We start from the raw sequence: 15548 nt of genomic DNA on the forward strand, positions 1-15548 counted from the left end.
CATTTATGTCGAGCACTGTACATTTATACACTTTCTTCCTCATAGGACCCCGTGTCTTTGTGCTTTAGTAGAGTAGTTCAGTGTTAGTGTTTTTTTTCCTCCTTGTTGGTTTTGCATGTTAATTTGCAATGCAGACTTTTATTATATTTTCAAATGATGTGGAATATTTCCAGACGTGCCGTACACTAGTGAAGTGGAGGTCTCTCTGTGGCTCCGCCCACCATCTCCACATGTCAAACCTCAATCAGCCACAGTGCCAGAGCTCAGAAAGCTGCAGTCATAAAGTTGTGACCCAGCGATAACTCTTCTTCACCAGACACCTGTCCTTCAGACATGAGCTCAGGTATGACTGATTTTCATCTGCTAACAATCACATCTACATCACCTTATCTACGGCTCAATTAGCAAATCAAACAATGCAAGTGATGCTTATGGTGTTTGTAGAGTCATCCGCTTCTGCATTTCTTTCTGCTAGATGACTGATTGTCTCTGCGGTTGTGTTTTGTGCTTCAGAGCAGTCACACTTCTTTTAATCTGTTTATTTAAGTCGTTTGTAGATGGGGATTTCTGATTTTGAATGTAAATATTGTTCTGTGTACATAGTCAATGTGATTGTGTTCAGGGTTAGAACAGGTAATTGAGTGTAAAGCTGAAAACCAGAGGCTTAAACCATTTTGTTATTGTAAGAAATAACTCAGCAGGTTGTAAAAGATATTTGTAATTTTTATTTTGTGTAGGCAAAGCAAGTTTATAACATATTTCATAATAAATGGTAATTTAAAATACTAAACGTAAGAAAAGTAAACAAATCCAGAGTTACCACACTTCTTGAACGTTTCAGACAGTGCTTAAAACACTCACAGGTCCTTAAAAGTGCTTGAATTAAATTTGAAATAAAAATTGTTTGTGGTTTTTATTTCAACAGTTGTACTCAATTGTTCAAAACAGAACAAAAAAAACTTTGAAATTCTGAAATTAAAAATTATTTAATTGAAAACTTATACAATAACACTGACAAATAATGCACATTTAATCATATTTACAAATTTTACATTTACATTTAATCATAATCAATCAATTTCAGAAACCGCATTTGAATATCATCAGTATTTAATTCAGCAAATTTTATTAAAGGTCTTTGAACATGACTGCTGAAAATGGTTCATAAAAAAAAAAAAAAAAAAGCATTCATTCATTTGGCTTAGTCCCTTCATTAATCAGGGGTCGCCACAGCGGAATGAACCGCTAACTTATCCAGCATATGTTTTACGCAGTGGACGCAGTGCTCTTCTAGCTGCAACCCACTGGGAAACACCCATACACTCACTTTCACACACATACACTAAAGCCAATTTAGCTTATTCAATTCACCTATAGCGCATGTCTTTGGACAATGGGGGAAACCGGAGCACCCAAGCCAACACTGGGAGAACATGCAAACTCCACACAGAAATGCCAACTGACCCTACCAGGACTCGAACCAGCAACCTTCTTGCTCTGAGGTAACAGTGCTAACCACTGAGCCACCGTGCTGCCCTACTCTGACATTTTTAACATAAATATTTAGCCTAAGTGAAATATTAAGTACAGTTGGGGAATGCATTACAGCTGTATTTAAAACTAATGGTGCTTTCTTGAATCTGCTGTTGATGAAATTGTGGGAACTCTGGAAATCAAAAAAAAACAAAAAATGTGAATAAAACTAAGAATAAACATGATATAAAAACGGATTAAAATGTGAATCCTAAACCCAACAGTCACAGTAATGTGAAAACAGTGATTATACAGAGTTTTATTCATATTGTTTATTAAATTACCCATTAAATTGTATTTTAGTAATACCTACCCCTCACAGTAATCTAAAAATATTAAGTATTGTTGTATCCCCTTCAAGACAGCTTCACATTTGATGCTCTTGAGCTCGACCACTCTCTCTGACAGAGCAGTGATTAATCAAAATGCTGTTGGCGAATAAAAATAAAATATTGAATAAAAATGAAAGAAATACGTATTAAAATGTGTTAAATGGAGTTAACTTGTTAACAAAGTTTCGGCACCTCACTTTGTCTCCTTTACCAATCACCTACTTCCTAAAAATTATTTAAGGCAGACCAGCCCTCTAGCACTGTTCTTCTCGTTCTTTCGAATCCACCCACCCTCCTTCTGTTCTCTCGCTTCCCATTCACAATCCTACAACTCTCTCTTCACTCCTAGGTTGAATCAGGGGGTCCAATCACTCTACCAAAAATACTACAGAGACGGTACCCCCGCTCTGAGTCTCTGGGCATCATCGTAGGATGCCCGATCAACCTACCTACCTGTTCACTGTTTATGCTCTTACTTCTCCTCCCTTTCATCCCACTGTTCTCTTACCATCATCTTCATCCCTACAATAAAGTCTAGCTCAAAGTGTGGCGTGGTCCATGCTGGTGAAAAGAATCTTAAAGATAAAGGTAAATAGTGTGATCAGTCAGATGTAGCACAGCGTTTATTCAGTAATTATATACTAGAAAATGTTTATCATTTTGATTATTCTTTCATATAATCAGGTTTACATTTCTAGTTTTTTATTAATACAAAGCATAATCTGGAAAGTAATACAAAATAAGAAAAAGACAAAATTGACAATATGACAATATCAAATATGCCACGTTCCAATATTCAGACTTAAGATATTACTTTCTATATCTTAGAATATTACTTTCAAATTTTTTACGTATATATATATATATATATATATATATATATATATATATATATATATATATATATATATATATATATATATATATATATAACATTTAGCCTAATATTTAATATTTAAGACCTGAAAACATGGAATATATGTGTACATACAGTTGAATTATTATCCCTCCTGTTAAATAAATTATTTTATTTTTTTCCCAAGTTCTGTTTAAGGGAGAGATTTTTTTCAACAAATTTTAAACATAATAGTTTTTATAACTCATTTCTAATAATTGATTTCTTTTATCTTTGCCATGATGACAGTAAATAATATTTGACTAGATATTTTTTAAGATACTCAGTGCTTCCCGCAGGTTTGAAATATACTTGACGTGGTAGCCGGATTGATACGCCATTTACCCGCATCACATAAATAGTTAACTATATGCGACAAATAAAACATAATTTCATTTTTAACAGTAATTTTATTCATTATTACTTTCAGGTTCAAAGCAAACTGAAATGCCAAAACACTTTAGATGTAAAATAGCTGATGTAATATAGCCTAATGACATTATCAAATTAATAAAATATACACCAAAGAGGGCTTCACGGTGGCGCAGTGAGTAGCATGATCGCCTCATAGCAAGAAGATTGCTGGTTCGAGCCTCTGCTGGGTCAGTTGGCATTTCTGTGTGGAGTTTAAATGTTCTCCCTGTTTTCGCGTGAGTTTCCTCCAGGTGCTCCGGTTTCCCCCACAAGCCCAAAGACATGTGGTACTGGTGAATTGGGTATGCTAAATTGTCCGCAGTGTATGTGTGTGAATGAGTGTGTATGAATGTTTCCCAGTGATGGGTTGCAGCTGGAAGGGCATCCGCTGCATAAAACATATGCTGGATAAGTTGGCGGTTCATTCCACTGTGGCGACCCCGGATTAATAAAGGGACTAAGCCGAAAAGAAAATGAATGAATAAATGAATACAGCAAATGAGAAATAAATGACAGAAAAAGGAATAAAAACAGGCAATATGTCTAAAAAATTATAATAGTTACAAGATTAAAATGTGCAGATTAATCAAATAAGGCAAATGCGTTGATTAACCATTACTAATGGTGTACTTATATTTTGCTGCCAGTTTAGCCCAGTCATTTCGTCCTCTCTGGGTATAAAGTGAACTATATAGTCGTTTAGATTCAAGAACTAATTGTTGAATGTTTCTCTCGCTGTCGCCACTGTGCACGTGCAGTCAGCTGCAAAGACAAACGAAACTCAGCTTAAGTAAAAAGGTAATGCAAACTATTAACGAACAACATCTTTAGAAAGCAAAAGCCAAATACCAGACATTTTAGGAAAATTAGACGAATTATTAAGTGCCAAAAAGGCGCATCTGTGTGGGTCTGCAGTGCATGTGAGACTGTCTGTGAAAGTGCTGACAGGTCCCGCGCACACAGAACAAAACGGGTAAACGAGAGAGGTTTTTCCATTACTTAATCGATCGCAGATGTTTGGTTTTATTAGGTGGATACAATAAAGTGTAAAAGGATGGTAATAATAGTAATAAATAAAGTATCACTAAATATACTTGAGCGGCTGTTATATACCTGGGCAGCCCGCCCAAGTAAAGTCTGTGTGTGGGAAGCTCTGATACTAGTATTCAGCTTAAAGGGACATTTATAGGCTAAACCAGGTTAATTAGGGGGGTTAGGGTAATTAGGCAAATCATTCCATAACAATGGTTTGTTCTGTAGACAATTAAAAAAAATAGCTTAAGGGGGTTAATAATATTGACCTTAAAATGGTTTTAAAAACAATTTATAAACTGCTTTTATTCTAGCTGAAATAAAACAAACCAGACTTTCTCAAGAATAACAAAATATTATTGTAAATACTGTGAAAAATGTCTTGCTCCATTAAACTCCACTTGAGAAATATTTGAAAAGGGAAAAGGGCTAATCGTTTTGCCCTCAACTGTATATGTTTTGTGTATAATATTACTCAATATTCACGCTGTAGTTTATTTTCTTGTGATGCAGTACAGAAGGGCTTTCTGACAGACATGGAGAGCTCTGTTGATCAGGTTCGCTGGGGGTCTTCAGAGGTGATGCCCACCTTCCCGCCTGACTCCAGTTTCCTGCTCCACGGTGAGGAGGCATCAACGTTCCCCTGCGCAGATGCAGATCACAGCGGCCTGCCGTCTCTGTTCAGCAGCCCTGTCCACAGCCGGCCGACTGCAGCCTTTCAGCACAGCCCAGGTCAGTCACACACACACTTGTATAGCTATCCTTATGGGGACGTCCCATAGAGCTAATGATTTTCATTCTGTAATTTCTATCCTCTTACCCCTAAACCGGTTGTTGCTAGAAGGGATACAGCTGTGGCTGGAAGGTTCATTCATGCATTTTCCTTCAGCTTAGTACCTTATTTAATGGGAATGAACCGCCAACAATTCCAGCATATGTTTTATGCAGCTGATCCCCTTCCAGCTGCAACCCAGTACTAGGAAACACCCTGATTTCTCTAGACTGATTGTCTAGAGAAAATACTTATTTTAAATCTTTATTTATTTGCAAAACATTTCTTTTGCTTATACTATTATTATCTTCTTTTTCTACAGCATTTTACAAAAAACAAGATCTATATATATAAATGTGTGTATATATATATATATATATATATGTATGTATGTTTATATATGTGTGCATATATATATGTATATATATGTATATATATATATATATATATATATATATGTGTGTGTGTGTGTATATATATATATATATATATATATATATATATATATATATATATATATATATATATATATATATATATATATATTATTATTATTATATATTCTATATTTATATATATATATGTATATATGTATATATAATTAAATATAGAATATAAAATAATTAAACACACACGGATTCAGCTTTCCTGAATTCTTCAGGTATTTTTTAACAATTTCAGAGTATTTGGGCCTTTTTTTTAATAAATGAACCTGAACTGGACAACATGACAAAAAGCCGCTGCTTTGAATTGGACTGACTACTGTACATCTATTGATCATATCCATTTAAAAAACACAGTAAAAACACTGTTGTAGTCTGTTGAAACACATCGATCTGAAGATGGTTGGGTTTTTAGGATACTATTGGAGTTCGCTGACAGTAGTGAACAGCTGTTCAATAAAACACCACAGAGTCTTGCTGAATCCTCCAGTATGGGCGTGTGTGCATTACAAAACACTCGCATTATAAATACTAGTTTGGACAACTATGCTGATATTTTGAAGAGTTCACACAAAGAGAGCACGCATAGTTTGTGAATCAACAGAGATGTGCGACTCTGATACGCGCGAACTGGTTAAAACTCTAATCATCGTTACCTTTACATTTGCGTGACAGTTTTATACAGCTGAGCATGTAGTCCTAGTTGACGTGCAGCGTTTGGAAGTGCAGCCACAGTATTTTACAGTGAGACTCATTTTGCACGAAGTCTGAAGTAATCAATAACAGAAAACAGGAAATGCCATTACACCAATCATGTTTATATAAAATGTATTTAATAATGAATTCAAATAGTTATAGTACAATAATTAAGTTCATTTTAAGCTACCTCACGGCTCACCTGCAGGATTGCTGAGGATTGCGGCTCACCAGTTGAGAATCCCTGCCTTACATTAAGCACTTTAAGATGCTACAGTTAAAGGCGCTATATAAAATAGTTTATTATTATTAATATTATTTCCTGCAGCTAATAAACACTATATCACTGTATCTCCAATCAAACATCACACTTTTGGTTCAAGCTGATTTTAGAAACAGTAAAATCCCTGATTTCACTTCCTTTCCTTTCCCTCAGTGTATCCCATTTACTCGTCACCCTTCCTGGGAAACCTGTCCTGGCTGGAAGGTTCAAGCGGCTCCTCTCTAACCAGCTATTTCCCATCATCCCCATCATCCTGGCACAGCAGTGCGTTTTCCAAAGCGCCCTCTTCCTCCTTCAGCAGCTCTTCTGTCCGGCTGGAGCAGAAGGAGAGTGTAAAAGGGGAGCGATCGAGTCCTCCTGGAGGTGGACTGTTTCCTCTGAATTCATCGCTGAGCAGTGTGTATCCGCACTCACACTCCACAAAAACACACTACAGCCCATATGGAGGACACACGCAGGATTACAGCAGCTCACTTCTCTACGCACCCGCAACTGTACCCAAGATGAGCTTCTCCCCTTTAGGTGAGGAGATGGGGGATTTGGTGGATGAAAGGGTTAAAAATAAAGTTACACTATTTATTCATGGTGTCATACGTGAACTACATACAGCATGACGAGAGTACGTAATATTTTACTAGTTATTTTTCTTTTTAAGGTACTAGTATTCAGCTTAATTCAATTTAAAGTCTTAACTAGAAAAGTAAAGTTCATAGATAAACTCCTGAGAAAGCGTAGTCTGAATGTTTGAAGTAGTTTCAAAGTTTATATCATTGAAGTAGCTTGAAACAGTTTGCATAGTTAATTTCATATGTTAGCATGTTTCTAATATGAATTGGCATGTTTTCTTGCTAGGTGGTTGCTAGGAAGTTCTGAGTGGTTGCTAAAGGGTTGCTAGGCAGCTGCTACCGTGTTCTGAGTAGTTGCTAGGCAGTTGCTAACAAAAATTACCATGTTTCTAGTATAAATTGGCATGTTTCTTGCTAGGGGGTTCTGAGTGGTTGCCAAGGTGTTGCTAGGTGGTTGCTAAGGTGTTCTGAGTAGTTGCTAGGCAGTTGCTAACACAAATTAGCATGTTTCTAGTATGAATTGGCATGTTTCTTGTAAGGTGGTTGCTAGGGGTTCTGAGTGGTCGCTAAGGTGTTGCTTGGTGGTTGCAAAGGTGTTTTGACTGGTTGTTAAGGCGTTGCTAGGTAGTTGCTAAGGTGAACTAAGTGGTTGCTAAGGCCTTGCTAGTGTGTACTGAGTAGTTCCTGAGGCACTGATAAGGTGTTTATGTGGTTGCTGAGATGTTGCTAGGTGGCTGCTAGGCCGTTCTGATTGTTTTCTAAGGCATCGCTGGGTGATTGCTAAGGTGTTCTAGGTGGTTGCTAGGGTGTTCTGAGTGGTTGCTAAGGCATTGCTAGGCAGTTGCTAGGCTGTTCTGAGTGTTTATAAGGCGTTGCTAGGTGGTTGCTAGAGTGTTCTAGGCGGTTGCTAAGGTGTTGCTAGGTCGTTGCTAAGCTCTTGCTAGGTGGTTGCTAGGGTGTTCTGAGTGGTTGCTAGGCGTTTGCTAAGGCATTAATAGGTGATTGATAGGTGGTTGCTAAGGTGTGGTTTGGCGGTTGCTATGCTGTTCTAGGTTGTTGCTAAGGTGTTGCTTGGACAAATTAACACAAATTAGCATGGTTATAGTATGAATTAGCATGTTGTTAGCATGAATTTAGCAGTAATTAGCATGTGGCTAGCATGTTGCTAGCATGAATTAGCTCAACTCACCAGAACATTAGAAGAGACTCCAAAACCTGAAGTGAATGGGTGAGATAAGGGAGACATCCAAAATATGTTCTGTTGGTGTGCCTCCAGGAACAGGGTTGGGAAACACTGCTCTAGAGAGGCATATAGAAATTAGTCTCAGAAGAAGAAGAAGAAGAAGAAGAAGAAGAAGTTTATGTAGTATAGCAGTTTCTCAAGCCACCATAATTAGGTTAAATAGGCAGGTTAGGTTAATTTGGGGAAGTCATTAGACAACAGTAGTTTATTCTGTAGCCTGAAGCAGGCTTTGTTTTTTTTTAATTCATTCATTTTTTGATTAATTGTCATTTATTTTAATTCATCAGCGCATACAAATACAATCTCAACTATACAGTAGGAAATAATGGGAAATATACAAACAAGTAAACAGGATAATACAGTCAGGCTAGGAGCTAAATATACACAATATATTTATTTTTTATTTTATTTTTTATATTTTTTGGGGGGTTTTTCACCTTTAATGTGCACAGGACAGTGAAGGTTACTGACAGGAAAGTATTTGGAGTAGAGAGAGGGGAAGGGTCGACAAAGGACCTCGAGCTGGGAATCGAACACGACCACATTTCATTTTATAAGTCTCCTAGAGTTAAACAGTTGACTTGAACCATTTTTAAACCATTTTTAAAAGAGTTTAGATAATTTTAAGCTCAGGTCTTCTTTTAAAGTTACATCGTCTAATAAAACTGAAAATGAAAAAATTACTATTTTCAAGGCCTATATTGCTAGGAACTATACTCTCATTCTGGCGTAGTAGTCCAGAAACTCTGTTGCTGTACAATAGCTGCACCAGGTGGAGTGATATTACTCAGTGAATGAATAATATAAATAAATAAATATAGAGAGTAATCAGTCACAGAGAGTATTCCTGGAATTTAAGAATATAAATTGTTTTTTTTTTGCTTCAACACATCTATTTTTCTAAAGTTACAGGAAATTTCCCTTTCGATCTACTGCCGTTTTACAGTACAGATTAAGAAACACTACAGCTTTTTTTCCTGTAGCAATTTTGTGGTCAAACCTGTGTGCAATCTTTAAAATGAATGTTTTTAATTGGTTATTTTTGCAATACTGTTTGGTTCAAATGGTGGCACGGTGGCGCAGGGGTTAGCACTGTGGCCTCACAGCAGGAAGGTCACGGGTTGGAGTCCCGGCTGAGCCAGTTGGCATTTCTGTGTGGAGTTTCCATGTTCTCCCCGTGTTGGCGTGGGTTTCCTCCGGGTGCTCCGGTTTCCCCCACTGTCAAAAGACATGCGCTATAGGTGAACTGGTTGACCTAAATTGGCCATAGTGTATGAGTGTGAATGCGGGAGTGTATGGGTGTTTCCAGTACTGGGTTGCAGCTGGAAGGGCATCCACTGTGTAAAACATATGCTGGAATAGTTGACAGTTTATTCTTCTGTGGTGATCCCTGATAAATAAGGGACTAAGCCAAAGGAAAATGAATGGATGAATGAATTTGGTTCAACTGCTTTATATGCTTCTGTGATTTTACACTTCAGGTCTTTCAAATCAGCTGATTGATTTCTGAAATAGTGTAATCGCCAGTACATCAATTACTTTTAAACAAGCTGTCAGATGACATCCATCTCTGATTAGAAGCCTTATACAGTTAAAGTCAAAATGATTCGCCTTCCTGTGCTTTTTTCTTTTGAAATGTTTCCCAAATGATCTTTAACAGAGCAAGGAAATTTTCACAGTTTTTCAGCTAGAATAAAAGCAGTTTAAAAAAAATGTAAAACCATTTTTAGGTCAATATTATTAGCCCCTTAAGCCATTTTTTTTTGTTTTTGATTGTCTACAGAACAAACCATCGTTATACAATGACTTGCCTAATTAATCTAAGTCACTTAAGGCTGAATACTAGTATCTTGAGAAATATCTAGTCAAATATTATTCACTGTCATCATGGCAAAGATAAAATAAATTCGTTATTAGAAATGAGTTATTAAAACTATGATGTTTAGACATGTGTTGAAAAAAATCTTATTTCCATTTCCAAACAGAAATTGGGTTAAAAATAGACAGGAGGGCTAATTATTCTGAGCTTAACAGCGCTGATTTAATTGTATAATTCTGATGATTTTGGATTACGATGATTTAAATGTGTTCTGTGGTGGCAGATGCACGTGAGTGTGTGAACTGCGGAGCCACTGCCACCCCTCTGTGGCGGCGTGATGGAACAGGCCACTACCTCTGCAATGCCTGCGGACTGTACCATAAGATGAACGGACAGAACAGACCCCTCATCCGACCCAAAAAGAGACCGGTACACCTCACACATACTCACTTCATTGATACTATTATGATTTAAAGTACATTTTTCTATGTAAATGCAAAATAGTTTCACACTATAATTTATTCCTGTAATGCAAAGCTGAGTTACTCCAGTGTTTAATCTCACATGATCCTTCAGAATATATTCTAATATGTACAGTTCATATTTTTGTGCTTAAAATGCATTTTTACAATAACTATTTATTTGAAATATCAATTTTTAAATGTTTTTATTGATACTTTTTATCAGTTTAATGCATCCTTGCTGAACAACAGTAGTAATTTCAGTCACATTTTATTTTATGGTACAACTCTCACCATCAACAAACCATTAACTAAGATTTTGCCTCAGTAAACTCATAATGCACTGCTTATTATTATTAATAGTTATTATTGTAGTAGTTGGGTGTATGTATTAGGTAGGATTAAGGATATATAATAAGAGCATGCAGAATGTTTACTCTATAATTACTTATAAACAGAAAATACCTTAATAATAGGCAGGTTATAAGCCAGTGGCGGACGGCTGCTTCTCACTCAGGGCTGTTTCATGGTAACGAGGCAGAGATCATCACTTATGGGCGGGGATTTCCATCTCTGATAAGGTTAGAATGTCATCAGAGCAGGAAAGCTCCGCCCATCACTGATGATATCTGCCTCATTACCATAAAACAGCCCTGAGTGAGAAGCAGCCAGACAAAGGAAGAATGTCAGTCAAAGTGTTTCTGCTGACTGTTTTCATAAAGTTTGATTATAAAACAATTTAATTAATGAACTTTTAGCATTAGAGACTGGTTATATTCACACACTGTTCCCACACAACTGTGATTAAACCCCCTTTAAAAGTGAATACCCTTTAAACTGAAGTGTTACTGTAGAATCATATTAAAAAATCTGTCTTTTTGCAGGTTGTCAGTAAGCGAATAGGAACTCTATGTGCCAACTGTCAGACCAGTACAACCACATTGTGGAGACGCAACTCCAGCGGAGAGCCCGTCTGCAACGCTTGCGGACTCTACTTCAAGCTTCACAATGTGAGCATCTCTACTGTTTGATTTGATTCACTGTTTCATTTCATTAAGTAAAAGCTATGGTGCATCATTCTTAATGTGAAAAGTTCTCAGATTTACCCTCACAACTGGAACTAAACTTTGACTATACAGTATGTAGTATAAATCTAGGCATGCTACTTTCACCATGTTGCCATTATAATGTAACCTCAGCCACTTAAAGGGATAGTTCAACCACAGAAATAAATTCTGCCATCATTTACTTATCGTTTACTTGTCACAAACCTGTTGGAGTTTCTTTTTTCTGTCAAGCACAAAAGAAGTATTTTGAAAAGGTTGGAAAACAAATACTATGGGAGTCAATGGTTACAGGTTTTCATCATTTTTCTAAATATCTTCTTTTGTGTTCAACAGAAGAAATAAACTCAAACCGGCTTGTGACAAGTAAATGATTGATCTTCTGTTGAACATATAAGAATATATTTTTAAAAATGCTGAAACCTGTAACCATTGACCTCCATGGTATTTGTTTTTCCTACTATAGAAGTCAATGGTTACAGGTTGCTAACATTTTTAAAAGAACTTATTTTTATGTTCGACAGAAAAAAAAAACTCAAACCGCTTTGTTACACGTAAATGATGGCAGAATTTTCATTTAAGCGTGAAATATCCCTTTAACCAAAGAAATTCACATTTACTCAACCTCGAGTCGTTGCAAACATTTTCTGAATTTCTCTCTTCTGTTGAACACAAAAGAAGATATTCTGAAGAATTTTGAGAGAAAACAGCCATTGACATCCATAGCAGGAACAAAAAATACTATGAAAGTCAATGGCTTTTGCTTTGCAACATTCTTCGAAATATCTTCTTTTGTGTTCTACAGAAGAGAAAACTCAAACATGTCTGCAACAAATGGACAGTGAGTAAATGATGACAGAATTATCATTTTTGGGTGAACTGCAATTCACAAAATCCTGTGATATCTTGGGATAGTAAAATGTCTACTTCAGAATCTCAAAGCTTTGCTGTTTTTTTGTTAATTCACACATAGTTCATTGGTCACATATTGTTTTTGCATATTACACAGTTGGGGATTATGCAGTTTTGCATGCAGTGCTTGACCCATGAGTTTTTGTTTCCAGGTTCAACACTAAAACAGACGTATACAGAATTCAGAAACCCTTGTTATTAGTGAAACCGGTCGCCATTAAGTTAAACTGCACCCAGCAAATTATTGCACATAGCACACAGTTGAATATCAAATGATTAGCCCTCCTGTGAAATTTTTATTCTTTTAAAAATATTTTCCAAGTGATGTTTAACTGAGTAATGACATTTTTACAGTATTTCCTCAATGTTTTCTTCTTGGGAAAGTCTTATTTCTTTTAGTTTGACTGGAATATCTATTTATTAAATGTAAAATATGCTTAGGTCATAACTATAAGCCACATTATGATTTTTTTCCTCTTGATTAGCTACAAAACAAACCGATGTTGTCCAATTAACTTGTATAGTTAAGCCTTTAAATGTCACTTTAAGCTGAATACTAGCATCTTGAAAAATATCTAGTAAAATATTATTTACTGTCATCATGGCAGAGATAAAAGAAATCAGTTATTAGAAATGACTTATTAAATCTGTTATGTATAAAAATATATTAAACCTCTCTCTGTTAAACAGCACATGGGTTTATAGGTTGAACTAAACCCGTTTCTCTGCATGCCACACTAATGTTACAGTGCAGAGCAACTTTATTATATTACTAGCATTAATGTTCTTCAGCCCACAATTGAAAAGAGACTCATGGCAGATAAACATCACGTAGTTTTGATTTTCTTGGCAGAACAATCTTGTTTGTGTCGAATTTGCGCCATTGCCTGATTTGCATAACAACAATATGTGAATCAGCTGCCAAAAAAAAACAATAAAACATTCAGTAGAATTTCACTTTTTAGGCTGTGTCAACATATAAACTTCTGATTTACTCAACAGCTAAATGTAGGTTTAGGCTGGTTTGCTATTTTAAAAGTTAAAGGTGCTGTATGTAAGTTTTTGACTTATCTGCATCATAAAAATAGCATAATATGTTTGCAGATATTTAAGAAACATGCTAAGTGAACATGTTTATCTGAAAAACAATGCTAAAGTCAGATATTCTGCTTTGAAAATGTGTTTGTTTTGGTTCTTTTAACTCGCCCAAAGCCAGTTTAACCAGTTAATATACAGCACCCCGAATTGCCTTTTTTGGAAAACCCAGTATTTCATTGATTCATTCAGAAAGACTCTCAAATCATGCGTCTGTGACTGAATGCGACCTCCAGTGGACAGCAGCAGACTTCAAAATGAGATGCAGATTCAGTGTTATTAGTTGGCAAATAATATAAATATTACAAACGTAAACATTAGGTGAGCAGGTCACATTATAACCCCGTGTCCTAACAACACGCTACGTGATGAGATTTGCAGTGATAAGCAATTTGGCTGTTTGCACCTAAATAGTGCACTTACTGCACCCCAACGAAATAGCAAGGTTTATAATGTAATTAATACATATTAAACCTCTTTAACATTAAACGTAGATGCTGAATCAATGATATGTGTTGGTTTACATATGGAGAATAATATGGAGAATACTCCTTCTGTCACGTGCTGTTGCTTTAAATCAGCCTTTAGGCTCAATCGTCAGACTCGATGGTCATCATTCTGGCAATTTGCGCTTACTTTTTTTTTGATCCTGGAATGCAATAAAGGGATTTTAGGTAAAGACGTTTATGAAAGTCAGCCAAAAGACAAAGATACAAGACTTAATGACTATCCGCTTGTTAAGTTGTGACGTATCGGTGATGTATAATACAGTTTTCAGGTCCAAGCCGCTTCTCATTTGAACTGAGAAAATATTCGTTTATGACCATTTTTAGTTATATTACACTTTAAAGGGAATTGAAATGAGTTTTAATGAGTTTAGAAATGTGTTGAGAAAATTGGAGAAAAAATATACAGGGAGGGCTAATAATTTTGACTTCAACTGTACAATCAATTACCAAGCAGCTCTGTCTTTAAAAATGTATCAGTCATGTTAAAAATCAATTACCCAATGGAGAGAATTTTCACTTCTGGAAGCGACTATCAGCTTTTTCAGCACTCTTGAAGTTTTGTCTGACCGTTTCAGTGGCTTTCTTCAGGTGAACCGACCGCTGGCTATGAAGAAGGAAGGCATTCAGACGCGCAACCGTAAAGTGTCCAGCAAGAATAGGAAAGGAAAGAAGTTCAGCACTGTGGAGGAGAATCTGTATTGTGATTTTTCCAAGACTCCTGCGTGTGATCAGCATTTTGACATGTATTCTCAGAGTCCAGCAGCTTTGGGGGTTTACAGTCATTCTGGGCAATCCACTGCCTACCTGCCCTACCCATACCACTCCTCACCGGCTGTTCTGCCCAGCACCGTGTGACTGAAACTGACCAGAGACCAGGAGTTTCCGGAAGACACTTAATGCATGGCATTCTGACTTACAGGCATGGAAACATTGATACTGTCAAAAGTGATTAGCCACAGTTGAAGTCAGAATTATTAGCCTCCCTGTTTATATTCCCGTAATAATAATATTGACCTTAAAATAGTTTAAAAAAATGTATTTCTTGCCGAAATAAAACAAGTAACACTTTCTCCTGAGGTAAAAATATAATAGGAAATTCTGTGAAAAATTCCTTGCTCTGTTAAACATCGTTTGGGAAATATTTGAAAAAGAAAAAGTAAGTCACAGAAGGGTTAAAAATTTTGACTTCGACTGTACTTAAAAAAAAGTGATTAAACTCTCTTTTTTTTGCAACTAGGCTAATTTTACAACTTGCTCAGAGTTAAAAAGTTGTTTTACCATTTTTTGTATCCATTTAGCTAATCTTTGTGTCTAGCGTGAGCACTTTTAGCTTAGCTTAGCATAGATCATTAAATCGGATTAGACCGTTAGCATCTTGCTTAAAAATTTCAAAAAAGAGTTGCTTTTGCTTTGTAAAACTCAACTTTTTAACTCTAAGGGAGTTTTGAAATTAGACTATTTCCCAAGAAATGGAGTGTT

At 36.1% G+C, this 15548-nt stretch overlaps 1 protein-coding gene across 1 annotated transcript; it reads left to right on the top strand.

Moving 5' to 3' along the window:
- The first annotated feature begins 182 nt into the window (after positions 1-182).
- Positions 183-15324, top strand: gata1b (GATA binding protein 1b). Its single transcript, XM_056464487.1, has 6 exons — positions 183-343; positions 4720-4938; positions 6554-6922; positions 10312-10457; positions 11374-11499; positions 14658-15324. Exons 1-6 carry the CDS (start codon positions 334-336, stop codon positions 14922-14924), a joined length of 1137 nt encoding a protein of 378 aa, XP_056320462.1. The 5' UTR covers positions 183-333; the 3' UTR covers positions 14925-15324.
- The last annotated feature ends 224 nt before the right edge of the window (positions 15325-15548 follow it).

The sequence above is a fragment of the Danio aesculapii genome, chromosome 8, assembly GCF_903798145.1.
Source record: "Danio aesculapii chromosome 8, fDanAes4.1, whole genome shotgun sequence".
Taxonomy (NCBI): Eukaryota; Metazoa; Chordata; class Actinopteri; order Cypriniformes; family Danionidae; genus Danio; species Danio aesculapii.

What these genes read in the sequence shown, in the direction of transcription:
- gata1b (XM_056464487.1), top strand. An exon ending in GATGAGCTTCTCCCCTTTAG is followed by an intron (nt 6,923 to 10,311) that starts GTGAGGAGATGG and finishes CTGTGGTGGCAG; the next exon opens with ATGCACGTGAGTGTGTGAAC. An exon ending in TCTACTTCAAGCTTCACAAT is followed by an intron (nt 11,500 to 14,657) that starts GTGAGCATCTCT and finishes GGCTTTCTTCAG; the next exon opens with GTGAACCGACCGCTGGCTAT.